At 39.2% G+C, this 13,446-nt stretch overlaps 1 protein-coding gene across 10 annotated transcripts in view; it reads right to left on the bottom strand.

Moving 5' to 3' along the window:
* Positions 1 to 13,446, bottom strand: part of HERC1 (HECT and RLD domain containing E3 ubiquitin protein ligase family member 1) — a 234,589-nt gene that overhangs the window by 136,094 nt on the left and 85,049 nt on the right. For all 10 annotated transcript variants that reach the window (XM_050966953.1, XM_050966944.1, XM_050966945.1 and 7 more), the window contains exons 13-19: positions 10,579 to 10,704; positions 7,666 to 7,887; positions 6,185 to 6,337; positions 5,873 to 6,005; positions 4,948 to 5,139; positions 3,419 to 3,640; positions 927 to 1,100 (exon numbers count right to left, since the gene is read on the bottom strand). In XM_050966953.1, the coding sequence (XP_050822910.1) occupies positions 927 to 1,100; positions 3,419 to 3,640; positions 4,948 to 5,139; positions 5,873 to 6,005; positions 6,185 to 6,337; positions 7,666 to 7,887; positions 10,579 to 10,704 (1,222 nt within the window). The remainder of the gene's footprint in view (positions 1 to 926; positions 1,101 to 3,418; positions 3,641 to 4,947; positions 5,140 to 5,872; positions 6,006 to 6,184; positions 6,338 to 7,665; positions 7,888 to 10,578; positions 10,705 to 13,446) is intronic.

Genomic DNA, 13,446 nt, shown 5'->3' with positions numbered 1-13,446 from the left:
AGAAGCAAGGGAGCTGGCAGGACAAAGCTTCTGCCCCTGCGGGGGGAGGGGGGGGAAGAGGAGGGGGGAGGAGAGAGAGAGCGCGCGCAGAAGACGGAGAAGAGCGGGCCGGGCTGGGAAAAATTTTAATGGCACGCTGCAGACAACCTGAAAGAATAGCTCTAAGGGGTGCAAAGTGACCCATTCCTCTCAGAACCCTATGGATTTCCCCGCTCAGGAATTCGTTAGTTTTCCAAGACACCATGGAATTCAACATTCAGCATTCCTTCAACCAAATTCTCCATTTTGCTGCAAACAGATGCCCAATATTTTATTCTGTCCCCTGCCCAGTACGCCTCTGCCTGCAATTGCTTCTTACTATCCAGCTTTCCTCACAAGAAAGTGTTACAGGATAACAGCACATACTCAATGTGCTGTTCCATGGAGCTAGTTGGCAGGAGCTAGAAATGGAGTGTAGACTGCAAACACTAAGTAAGGGCTGCCAGAAATGTAGGCTGGCAACGTAGGCAATACAAAGCGTCAAAAAAAGGGTACATATTTTGTGAGAAACATTTGTGGAGTATTTGTTCTTGTTTTTTCTTTAATAAAAAAAAATCAAAATTGTATTGATCCGCTCTACCAGAAAAAATAGATTAATTTTATAACAATGGTTACTTCCAAATATGAGCCATAGCTGTGTCTGTTTGTGTAAGTGTGTAGTGACTGGACTGAATGGTATTACATGGTAACAAAATTTATACCATGGAAGTTAGAGATTGTTGTCACAGAGTACACAAGGCCCGGCTGAGGATGACCTGAAGCAAGCACGTAGCTTGGCAACAGAGTTAATAGTCTGAATACTGTAATGTCATTATTCTACACATAAAATTATCTTCCAGGTTTACACGATATGTAGAAGTCTCTTACTTCTGTTTTCATTTTCTTACCTTTACTAACAGCATAGTCTTGCATACTGAGCCAGAGACTACGGGCTGGCTCTTTTGTACAACCCAAGGCCAAATCAACGAAGACACCAATCTCAGGTCGCAGCTTATAATCAAATGGCTTCTGTTCCTCATTTCCAGAGAGGGCCACTTCTAACAGGGAACTCATGCATTTGTCTAAAGTAAGGGAAATATTTAGGTTTTAGATTCTGCTGATTTTGATAAGCACATACATTTACTACTTTTTGCACGCTATTGAAGGGGTAGAAAAAGGACATCCCAATGATCACTCCATCATCCCACAAGGAAAAACCCTATCACCCCTGCTCATTCTATTCCTCAGGATAGGGAATCTCCCTGCCCCCAACTATCAAGTGATCACACTGTGCAGAGGCCACCACCCATACTCAATGTCATAGCTCAGTATCAGGACTCCTGCTCCTCCACACGTTTTACAGGGAAATCCAGAAAGAAGAATGACAGCCATCCCAGCAACTCCACAGTAGCTCTGCATGTGTTACTACTATTGCTGTATAGTCATATAGGTACTCAAAGATTTTACTATAATAAAGTAAAAACTGAGTTATCCAGCATGTTGGGGAATGGGGGGTACTGGTAAGTCAAAAATTCCAGTTAACTAAGAGGGAGCGAATTCAGGTGCGGGACGGAGCCCAGGGCTGGGGCACGGGCTCTGGAAGGCAGTTTGGGTGAAGGAGGGGACTCAGAGCAGGGGGTTGGGTGTGGGAGGGGGTGCCACATCCAGGCAGCACTCACCTCAGGCAGCTCCCTGCAAGCGGCAACATGTCCCTGCTGCTCTTAGGTGGAGGCGTGGCTGGGCAGCTCTGTGTGCTGCCTCCGCCTGCAGGTGCCACACTCCCACAGAACACAGTTCTCAACCAATAGGAACTGTGCAGCCAGCACTTGGGGCGGTGGCAGCACGCAGAACTGCCTAGCCATGCCTCCAGGGATAAGTCACTGCTTCCAGGGAGCCACAAAGAACCAGGTGGGGAGCCTGCTGGCCCTGTGCCAAGTGGACTATAAACTGGACTTTCAATTAAGATCAGAAATGCTGGTTTATAGAGCTTTCTGATTTGTAGAGTGCCAAATAACACAGCTTTTACTGTACTTTCCTTTCACAAATTATGTACAAGGAAGACGATCCTTTTTGACCGTAAATATGAATGTTTAATGCAAACGGAAATGGGAAATAGTACATCCAAGTTGAAATGATACAACTCAGTGAAAAAAGAAAGCTTGTTATTTTTTTTCCCTTAGAAAGTCTGAAATAGTTGATTTTTCTGTTTATAAACATAAAGCTCCTACACTGATTAAGCACTGGAATAAACTGCCTAGGGAGGTTGTGGAATCTCCATCACTGGAGATTTTTAAGAGCAGGTTAGACGAACACCTGTCAGGGATGGTCTAGATAATACTCAGTCCTGCCACGAGTGCAGGGGTCTGGACTAGATGACCTCTCGAGGTCACTTCCAGTCCTAAGATTCTATGATATGCTAAAGTTTATATTTACTAACAAACATCCAATTTCTTACTTTTTCATATTAAAATATAAATAAATCAGAGAGTTCAAATGGCAAACCATATAGCACAGATCTTCCTAAACCTGATTAGACATTTCAGAATTGAACCCAAAGATTTACCATATATGTTTTGGTGAAACATCATTTATGCTCATTTAGCTAGAATTTCCTTAAAGGGGGAAGGGGGAGGGAGGTATAGCAAAACCTAACAAAGATACATTATTTCTTATAAGAAAGAAATATAAAGATTACACATTACACCAAATCTTACAAACTGTATACACAATTTAATATACTACAACAAAGGAATAAATTTACAGAGCTTAACTGATGGAAAAGTTAGGCCAATATTTTAGAATACAAAAACGGTAGCTATTTGCAAATTTTCTTCTTTTCTTCTTCCTTTCCATCCACTCCTAGGAATCCACAGGATGAGACTTACTTCTCATAGCCAAGACTATCCTATTGTCAATCTCAATCCAGAGGCCAAAAGCATAAATTGGCTTGGAAAGAAACACGCTTTTATAGCTCTCTCTATTCTAGGGATATTTTTCAAAAGTTTCTCATTATTGTTAAGACCATTCCATCAATTGCTATAATATTGGGTGCCCTAACGTAGTTGCTCTGCCACCATTTTAAGTACAGTGTTTCCTAATCCTGCTTAGACCAAGTGTAACTGACACTCTACTTAAAATGGCATCACCTATACAGGGATTTCTAATATTGCTAAAGTCACTGGGAGACACTTCAAGACAGCTAAAAAATGTGCATACGTAAGTTCATGAAGGCTGGAAATTAAAGATCTAGATCTCCTACTGCCTGCTCTTCCAGCATCTCCAAAAGTCTGTGAGGATGGCAATACCCAGGCTTGAAAATGTGGCAAAGTTAAACAACAGCAATGAAAAATTATAAAAACCTACATATAGTAAATTTACATTTAACATTTTAGCAAACTACCTAAATGAGGAATGTCCATTTCCACTCCATCACTGAACAGTGGTGTTTTCAACCAATAGGCTGTATCCTGTTCCTCTGGGGACACGTGGGATCCCTGAAGCATTCCACCAAGACAGCGTCCAATAAGCAGAGCTACCGTTCTCTCCAGATCAACAAGCCATACCCAAGATTGGGCGGGCTGTGGTAAGGGCACGCCAGCAGGATCAATTAGTTCAGTTCCACCTAAAGCATTATAAATAATTAGTTAAAATAGATTTGGTTTTCTATTCTGAAAATCAAACTGGTACAAAACTCAATAATCTGACAGAACATATTGCTTTGGCAAATCCTACCGAAAAACATATGTATATTGCTGTAGATCCTCAGGTAACTTTTTGGGAGATAAGTATTTTAGATCTTATCATTCTCCTTGAATATGTCCACATTACTTACTTTTTTCCCCAACCTTCCATGTATAAAAAAAGATGGTTGAAAATACTGCAGCTTTACTATCATCTTTCCATTTATGCACTGCTCTGGTGAGAGCAGGTACAAAAGCCTTTTTTAGTTCCGCTAGTAATTGATTACTTTCATAATGGTCTTCCAATTTTGTAATTAATGTCAAAGTAATGAGAAAACTCCTTTTGCCTCTTAGCTATTGTATTCACCTTAACACAGTCCAAAAGATATTCCTCTGTAAATCAGTTAGGGGTGTTTATTGTGAAGACATTTTGAGTGTTTTGGGACAATTTTAAAAAATATATTGTACCCATATGTCATCATCATCTTCAACTCATACATGGCTGAATTTCTTTCCATAAAGTTGTCTGTTGAACTGATTAAAAAAATACGATTCCACTGCTTTTAACAACTTTGTCCCATATTCTACTCACTCATGATTTTAAAAATTGCTTTAGTAAAACTTGTGTCACATGTTGCAAATAGCACTTCTCCAAAAAGCAGCAAACATTGTCATATATAATTTGATTAGGAAATAATTCAATGGCTTGCAAATAACTATAACAACTCCCCTTCCCAAAACCCCTGCCATTTTCCCCTCCATTTTCTATTTTGGAAGGAGCATAAATATTTGAGAGCATTTGTTGAGAAAAAAGTAAGTAGGCAATCTTGTCTATTAAAATTAATTTTATCAGACTCCATATCAGAAAGCATTAATAATATTAATAATTATAATAGTATACTATATAAAGGCACAGGAGGAATAACATTTTACAACAAAAGCAAAACATTTTCATGCATTACAGACTGGGTATTCTGACACTAACCCTACATTCCTTGTGCACCTGAAAGTCTCACTAAAGTCAAAAAGAATTAGAGACATGTAGGATCAGGTAATTTGTTTGTAGTGCAAAATAATTAGTTTACAGCAAGGTACATTAATAAATTTTAAAGGTTAGAGGGGAGGGGTACTGAGACATTTTGAGATTAAAAGGACACAAAATAAACAGTTTCCAATTTATAGAACATATTTACCTATTTTAATTTTAACTTGCTATTTTGTTCTTTTTCAGATGAAAAATGTTACTTACCATGAAGCGGCCACTGTAATTCCTGATCTTCTAATAGGGCAGCAGCAGGTAACAGTCTATTAAGGCGATCAAGAGGTGGCAACAGATCTAGCAGATAACTCAATAAAGGCCGGGCCACTGACACGGGCAGTAACAACAATGAGTTAACAATCTGGCACAGCATACTGCCAGCTGCAGATACATAAACTACATCTACAAGGAAGAAAAGGGAGGGGATGTGTGTTTATGTTAAACAAATTACAACGCTTTTTAAATTCAGCAACCAAAAATGTCTTAAAATATTAAATAATTAAATTCTGTCCTTTTATATTTAAATGGTTTTGGCAAGAAAAACATCCCAATTGTCCTTCACAGTATGAAATCATATAGAATAATTAAACTTTTAAGTAAAATGTCCTATGAAAATCACCTTAAAAATGTCTCTCTCAAGTATATTTTATTAACAAGTGTTCATGAGAATAAGGTGCATACAAACCCCTAATTTGTAAAGTTTTCAAAATGTACCTGTTTTGGGTTTTTTGTTTAATATATATCCTCTTAAAAAATCATACTTGACTAAAATATTTTTATGAACTTTGGTCAACTATTGTGACCACTACAACAAGCATAACTAAAAGTGATTAGAGATTTAAATATTCTCCTTAACTTTATCTACGTTTACTTTATGTACAATGTGCTATCAAATGTATCATCCGTTTGACTGCTGCATCTGTGCAATTAGTCAATTTCCTGTTTGATCACGTTTTGCCCCTCACAGCAACAAGGGACAGAAAAACATTTTAAATGTATTGGAATCTAAGTAAACAAAAATTGTCAGGGAAACTCAGAAGCAGTTGTAGTACCTGAAGTTACTTTAAACTTTTTTAATTAGTATATTTCAAGTTCGTGGTACCTCTTTAAATTTGACCTTTTTAGCAATATATACCTCTTAGTTTTTCCCCAACACTGCCATTCCAAGAACTTTCCTTAAGAAGAGTTGCAGAACGTGAATAGATATCTGAAGCATGAGGCAGTAAAAGCTGGAGGTGTTTGTGTAGCAGTGCCACACTGCTAGAATTCTGGAAAAAAGAGAAACTACTTATAACAAAATAATACATATGTATTTTAGAAGATTTCATCACATATTAGATTGTAACTTTCAAATACACATTATTTGAATCTTATCCTATTAGATGCTCACACACTGAAGAAGAGTAATGTTGTATTTCCAGAAGATATGACCAAAACCCCCATGTACCTCACTAACACTGTTGATATGACAATAAGCCAGCAATTGTTTCTGCAGTGAGCACAACAGCTCATGAAGATGAGCAGGCTGGCTGTTTTCAGATGATGACGTCCCAAGTAAAAACTTATCACTATTCTTTTCCAATTCTCCGAAGGCTTGATCCTAATTAGACAAAAGGAATAATCACATACTGTCCATTTTCAAATATTAAAATACTCTTAGCATCTTAAAAGGAAACTCTTTCACCTCCTAATATTTACGGCTGGGATTTACAAAGGAACCCAAGAAAGTCAATGAGAACTGGGCTCCTTACTCTCTTAGGTTCCTTTGAAAATCCCAGTCTACATAAATTTGGACACATCTGAAATCACAATCACTGAGATTTTTATAGCAGTCACTGTGACTGCTGTTATACAGTCAAGTATTTCTATTCTAAGGAGGAGATTTTCAAAAGCACAAAGGGACAGACAGGCATTAATGGGAGCTAGACACCACACTCATCTTTGTGCCTTTGAAAATTTCCCCATGAACCACAATATCCAGAGATATGCAACTGGCCCTTTAAAATCTGTTATGGGCTGACTACTGGCACACAGGTTTAGAAGAACACGTTAACATGATTAGTATTTTTCACTGTCTAATCTGGAGTGGAAGGGAAGAAAAATATCAGTTCAATTTTCACATAAGAATTCAGAAAGAAAGAAAAAAAAGCTAGCAGAGTTTCAGATACAAAGTTTGGTAGTGATTCTCCTTGAATCTAAACTGCTCTGGGCTTGTCTTAGATGGACAGACAGTGCACAGCAAGCTAGAGTGTAAATCTATAGTGCTTAGAATTCCATGCATTAACTGTCCACGCAGTAGCAGGATCCACATGGACACTTAGTGCACAGCACCCTCATTCACTATAGATTTACACCCCATCTTGTCATGTACTAACTATCTAGACAAGCCCTTTAGGGAAGACCCTTAAAAACACCTGTCCATCCCATAGCCTCAGACATAGGAAGGCTACGAGCCAGAAGGGAAAAGAACTCCAAGAACCTTTCAAGGACTGCCCATCTCTTCTCCCCCACCGCCCTGTGTGTGCTCAGCCTTCTGGTGGGTTTGGGGAGAGGAGCTTCTCAGCTGATAGGCTGCATAGAGAGTGCAGCGGAAGCCCACTGGCTCAAACAAACCTGGAGGGAAGATTTATGAGCCCTTTTCATCTGCCTGGGGCACCATCCTGCATCTGGGAGCAACTATATATAAACAAAAGTCAAATACAACAATAAGTATTATAACAACAATATTGGACCCTTAGCATTAGGGATAGTAAATTAGTTTGAGTCCTGTTTTAGGGGAGAAATGAGGCTGGTTGCAGGTTCCTGTTGCAGGTCTCTTGAAGAAACATTAGAGGAGGAACATATAGTTATTTTACCCAAACTAAAGAGAAATTTTTTAAAATAACTTGATTATTACTATAAAAAATTAAAGACAAGCCCTAAACATACCGTGTAAAATCCTAAATTTCTTAGCAGAGTCTTCATTAAAATTTCAGCTAGATGAGTATCTGGATGGCTGCTCTGGACACCATATGTTTGATCAGAGAGGTTTCCATAGCCAACACATAGTGAAGAAATTTCTGTTGCATCAGATGGTGAACTATAACCAAGTAGCGAAGCTACATGAGTATGATCTTGTAAACTCGTCAGAATAATATCCAACTGCATTCTCTAAAGGAAATAATTAGATAGGAACAATTGTTCTTGTTAGACAACAAAGTAATGAACTTTAAAAGTTAGAAAATTTTTCCTAATGTTTTAACTATTAAAACACTTGGGTAATGCAACCACCTGCTAATAAAGTTTGATGATTAGTTTTCACTGCAGATTTTCAAAGAGAGGCACTAGATATATATACTGGACTAGATGACAGTGTAAAGCAGGGATGGGCAAACTTTTTGGCCTGAGGGCCACATCTGGGTATGGAAATTGTATGGTGGGCCATGAATGCTCATGAAATTGGGGTTTGGGTACAGGAGAGGGTGAGGGCTCTAGCTGGGAGTGCTGACTCTGGGGTGGGGCCAGATCCTGCTCCCCAGCAGGAGCTCATGGGCCAAATGAAACCGGCTGGAGGGCTGGATGTGGCCTGTGGACCATAGTTTGCTCACCCCTGGTCTAAAGATACCTAGGAGAGAGAATTAACTCAATATTCCCATCATTTGGGGGACAGAACAGATGCTAGACTAAAAAGTCCTCTCCAACCCAGTCTTCAGAAACTGTGGCTAACAAATTCCCAATGCTCTTTATGATGACTTAGCAAAATGACAGTGTAAATGAAGCTCAAGCAGAAAAAATTCAGTAAATTCGTATTATTTATAACACTATGGTAATTGTAAGGTCTAGTGGTTTAAGTGAATGACTACAAACCACAGAAGAGAGCACACAACTTCATGGAAGAAGGTGAAAAAGTAACTTCGAGTCACCATAGCCTACAGTCAACCTTTTCCAACTTTGTATTGTGGTTTCTCTCGCAGTACACGAGGGTTTAGACAAAGCCAGAATGGGTAAAGGAAATTGTTTTTAAACATTTTTCACTACAACAGTTTGGTATACTGCTCATGTCATACAATTTAGAATGTAAAATCTTCTTTTAGTCTGTAGACCACACTACTTTTGCTAACTGCATAATCAGTGTCAGACAATTTCCAGGCATAACGAACAGTTACATTGTTAAATACCCTTGGTGTCATCTCAGTGTGTTGGAAATGGATTTTACAGAGTTTTGTAAAATTCTTAATGCATTAATAAATAAGGTATCCATGCAGTATGCCCACCATTTTAGTTTATTCTGTCTGTAACATCCACCTTGTCACAGATTATTCACTTGACTCAGGGCAGCCTTTTGAAAGCCAAAACTGCCCATTAAACTGCCTATATTTAACCCAGCCAAGCTTCACTCATGTAACTGTATAATATCTTAACTTATACCATGCTTCTATCTTTTGACAAATCTCAGACTTGAGTTTTAGTTCCTTTGACCTGAAGGTGAGAATTGCACTAACAAAATATACTAATGTGGATGTACTTAGGAAATCCTTAAACCTATCCCAATGCCGTTGTTCTGAGGTGCTCCACACAGCTGGTCAGTATACATCGTAATCAGTACAAATTAACAGAGGATAAATTAAATTATAAGGAGTAGCGAAAGCTCCAGTTTACTAACTATTATACAAGAGGTAAGGCTAGATGTCACAGTGGTGCCTTCTGGTCTTATAATCTATAAATCTATGACGATATCAGGGCTCTTAGTTTGTGCTGACCCTAATGTACTATACTTTGAAAAATAATCTTCCAGTTTTGTTAGAATTCACACTCATAATTCTGACATCATTCTAATACACTACATACTCCATTGTACGCAAGTTTAAAAGCCAGAATTATCCTATGTGAATGGATCCAAATGACAGCTGCCAAATGTTATTTTAAACCTAAGGCTCAAATGCTGAAGACCCATAGCTCCCATCCATTTCAAATCAGGGAAAGGTCTTTTTGTTCTGGTCTGTAGCATGCCTAACACAATAGGATCCTGATCCATGACTAAGGCTCCTAGGCACTATAGTAATAAATAAATAAAAACAAATAAATAAAATGTGTGTCTTTAACATCTTCTCTCTTCCCACTTTATGATCGGGTGAGCAAGAGGAATGTCTCAGCAGGATATTCCCCACTCCTCAAATGAAGCACTGCTAAGTGTAACTCCTCTGCCCAGCAGTGACTCACTAGGACGGTTTTTCTTCTTTCCCACAAGCAATGAAGGAAAGGTATGCAGAGAACCTGGCCTAAAGCACATTCTTCTCCAAGATACCACTGTTGCCTATGCTCACTCATTTCATTAATGAACGTACAGGCTCTTTACCACTGCAGTTTGGTTATAAACATTTTGGAGATGGATAGCCATCCACACACACTGGACAGCTGTGATCTAGGCTCATGGACTACGCACCAGCTAGGGAGTTAAAATGTTTATTCTGTTCTTGATTCTACAGTTGACTTGCTGCATGACACTGGGCAAGCCATCCAACCTTTCTGTGATCTCAGTTACTCATATTTGTAAAAAAAGGGACAGTAATACTTATCTACTTGTGGAAAGTGCTGTAAAATCTATGAATAAAAAGCATTATACAAGTATTCTGATTATTAGTACAGAACCACATGATCTAATTCCAGCACTTTTCCTTATTTTTGAAAAAAGGAACTTAAGGCACTGGCAACATAAGATTTTTAAGTTTACAATATTCAGATTTTTTTTAATTAGATTGGCTCTCAACAGTAATTGACTTTCAAACTGCTCCAGGCGCATCTTCTAATATAGATGTTCACATAATTACTTTCAAAGGGTGACACAGTTTTACAAGGCCTTACCTGCCCCTTTGATAAGCTCTCCCATCTATCAGGGCCTTGGGGTAGAAGAGAATGCAGCAATTCCATTCTTTCTCGCAATGGAGGCAGTAGCATAGTTGCACCTACTGACAGCGTCTCAATTACAACCTAACATGAAAGAGATGGGGAGACAACACTTTATATTTTGAAATATTTTTGTATCAACATAATGGCATTTAAAAATAATTACTATGATTTAAATCAAAGATATCTAACATATCTAAATAATTTAATTTAGAATAATGTTCATTCTAACAGCTGCAGTCATATAGTGATCTTGTGCTATGGGAAATGACAATTCAACTTTTAGTGCTCATTAATCTGCTGATTGCAGCAGTAGCTTTCTGGAGATAAATTCTAAGAGTTAAGTTCTGTTTAGTTACACTGGGATAAACCATTAGAGTAGAACTTTAGCTATGAGAGAGCAGAATACAGCTGTATGTAATTTGATACCAAAAACAAGCACACATGGACACACACATACAGCAGTTTAATTTTACTGTAAATTAGGTTAGTGCACTAGCTTTTCTTACTTTCTAAGAGTGTGTGTTCAAACCATGATTGAGCCCAAACTGATCACAAGTAATAGCAAATTACTTAATTTCTTCCTAGTTCTTTCTAAATACATCAGTAAGCCACCACAAATATTAACATAATTTGGTATGATTGGTAGTCCCTAATAAAGAGAGGCTGGAAGAGCAGTTTTATGTATTTAAGAAGTAGGACAAAATACACACATCCTAACATACTGCATCTTTCACTTGTGTCTTTTTAAGCTCTTTAAGCAAAGACTTTATTTGTACCTGTTTACATGGCGCCACTCTATAGTAAGGCTGCATTGAAAACTGCACCTAGCGCGGGACTAAAATTCCACCCTATAATTACATTAATCTCAAAATTTAACAAGTAACTCAAGAATGATTTTGAACAAAAAATAATATGGAAACAAAAGATTCTAACTTCAGCAGAGGAAAGATTTTGCAAAATGAGCTAGTGCTGAAAATTCAAACCACCTCACTTTTTCAGACTAGTACAACTATAGAACCAGTATCTTGACAAATTCCAAAAATTACACAATAGGACCATTTTAAATTTTACATAGGGCTGTCGATTAATCGCAGTTTTAATCGCACTGTTAAACAACAGAATACCAATTGCAATTTATTAAGTATTTTGGATATTTTTCTATATTTTCATATATATATTTTGTGCAGTGGGGCAGCTGCCCCACTCCCATAGAACAGAGGTTGAAAGCCGCCTTGCAGAGGGCTGTTGCTGAAAAAAGAATTAAAAGCAGCCAAGCTGGGCTGATTGCCGAAGCAGCCACAGCTCAGGGCTACGCCCCAATCAGGCCACAGCTGGCCCTATAAGAGGGCTGAGGGCCAGAGCTGAGGAGGACTCTCTCTCTAGCTAGCCTTTTGAGAGAGGATGACTTGGCTGCCTGGGAGCCAAGCACAGTACCTGAAGTGGAGCAGTGCTGGGGAAGGGCAGAGGGAACTGGGGAGCTCCAGCCTAGCAAAGCCCCAGACTACAGGCCTAGTTAAGGACTCACAACGGGATACTGGGGCTGCACAGAGGCAGCCCAGAGATAGGCAGAGGCAGCTGGTCCAACTCCCCTTGCCAATGATGAGTGGTTTATAGACTACAGTCTGTCCCACAGAGCGGGGGCCAGATGGTGACTGGCAGTAGCCACTGAAGCAAGGTGGGGATAGAAGGTTAGAGGTTCCCCTGGGTAGGGAGATGCAGAGCGTGCGTTAGTGCCAGGGCAGAACCCTGACACAGAGGGGCACCAGGGTCCGGGAGGGACATGGGGGCCAGTGGCAGGCAAGACACTGGCCTGCAGAGAGCGCTCAGCGCTGGAAGAGCTAATTCCCTGGACGGCCAGGAGAAGGCGCCGCACCGGTGAGTCTTCACCCCGCCACAATTGTATTCTGTGTTGTAACTGAAATCAAAGTGTATACTTTTATTACAAAAATTTGCACTGCAAAAATGGTAAAACAGTGATTTTTCAACTCACCTCATACAAGTACTGTAGTGCAATCTCTTTGCAGTGAAAGCACAACTTACAAAATGTAGATTTTTTTGTTACATAATTGCACTTGAAACAAAACAATGTAGAACTTCAGAGTCTACAAATCCACCCAGTCCTACTTCTTGTTCAGCCAATTGCTAAGACAAACAAGTTTGTTTACATTTATAGGAGATAATGCTGCCCTCTTCTTATTTACAATGTCACCAGAAAATGAGAACAGGCATTTTCATGGCACTTTTGTAGCCGGCACTGAAAGGTATTTACATGCCAGATATGCTAAACATTCGTGTGGCCCTTCATGGTTCGGCCACCATTCCAGGGGACGTGCTTCCATGCTCATGATGCTCGTTAAAAATATAACGTGTTATTTGTGATTGAAATTCTTGGGGGAGAATTGTATGTCCTCTGCTCTGTTTTACCTGCATTCAGCCATATATTTCACGTTACGCAGTCTTGGATGATGACCCAGCAAATATTGTTCATTTTAAGAATGCTTTCACAGCAGATCTGACAAAACGCAAAGAAGATACTAAAGACAGCTACAGCACTCGACCCAAAGTTTAAGAATCTGAAGCGCCTTCCAAAATCTGAGAGGGATGTGTGGAGCATGCTTTCAGATGTCTTAAAAGAGCAACTCTCCAATGCAGACACTACAGAACTCGAACCATCAAAAAAAGAAAAATCAATCTTCTGCTGGTGGCATCTGACTCAGATAATGAAAATGAACACACGTTGGGCTGCACTGCTTTGGATTGTTATTGAGCAGAACCTGTCATCAGCACGGATGTATGTCCCTGGAATGGTGGTTGAAGCATGAA

This window comes from Gopherus flavomarginatus, chromosome 9 (assembly GCF_025201925.1).
Source record: "Gopherus flavomarginatus isolate rGopFla2 chromosome 9, rGopFla2.mat.asm, whole genome shotgun sequence".
Lineage (NCBI taxonomy): Eukaryota > Metazoa > Chordata > Testudines > Testudinidae > Gopherus > Gopherus flavomarginatus.
The sequence above is the reverse complement of the archived record's forward strand: the minus strand, read 5'-3'. Positions and strand labels throughout refer to the sequence as shown.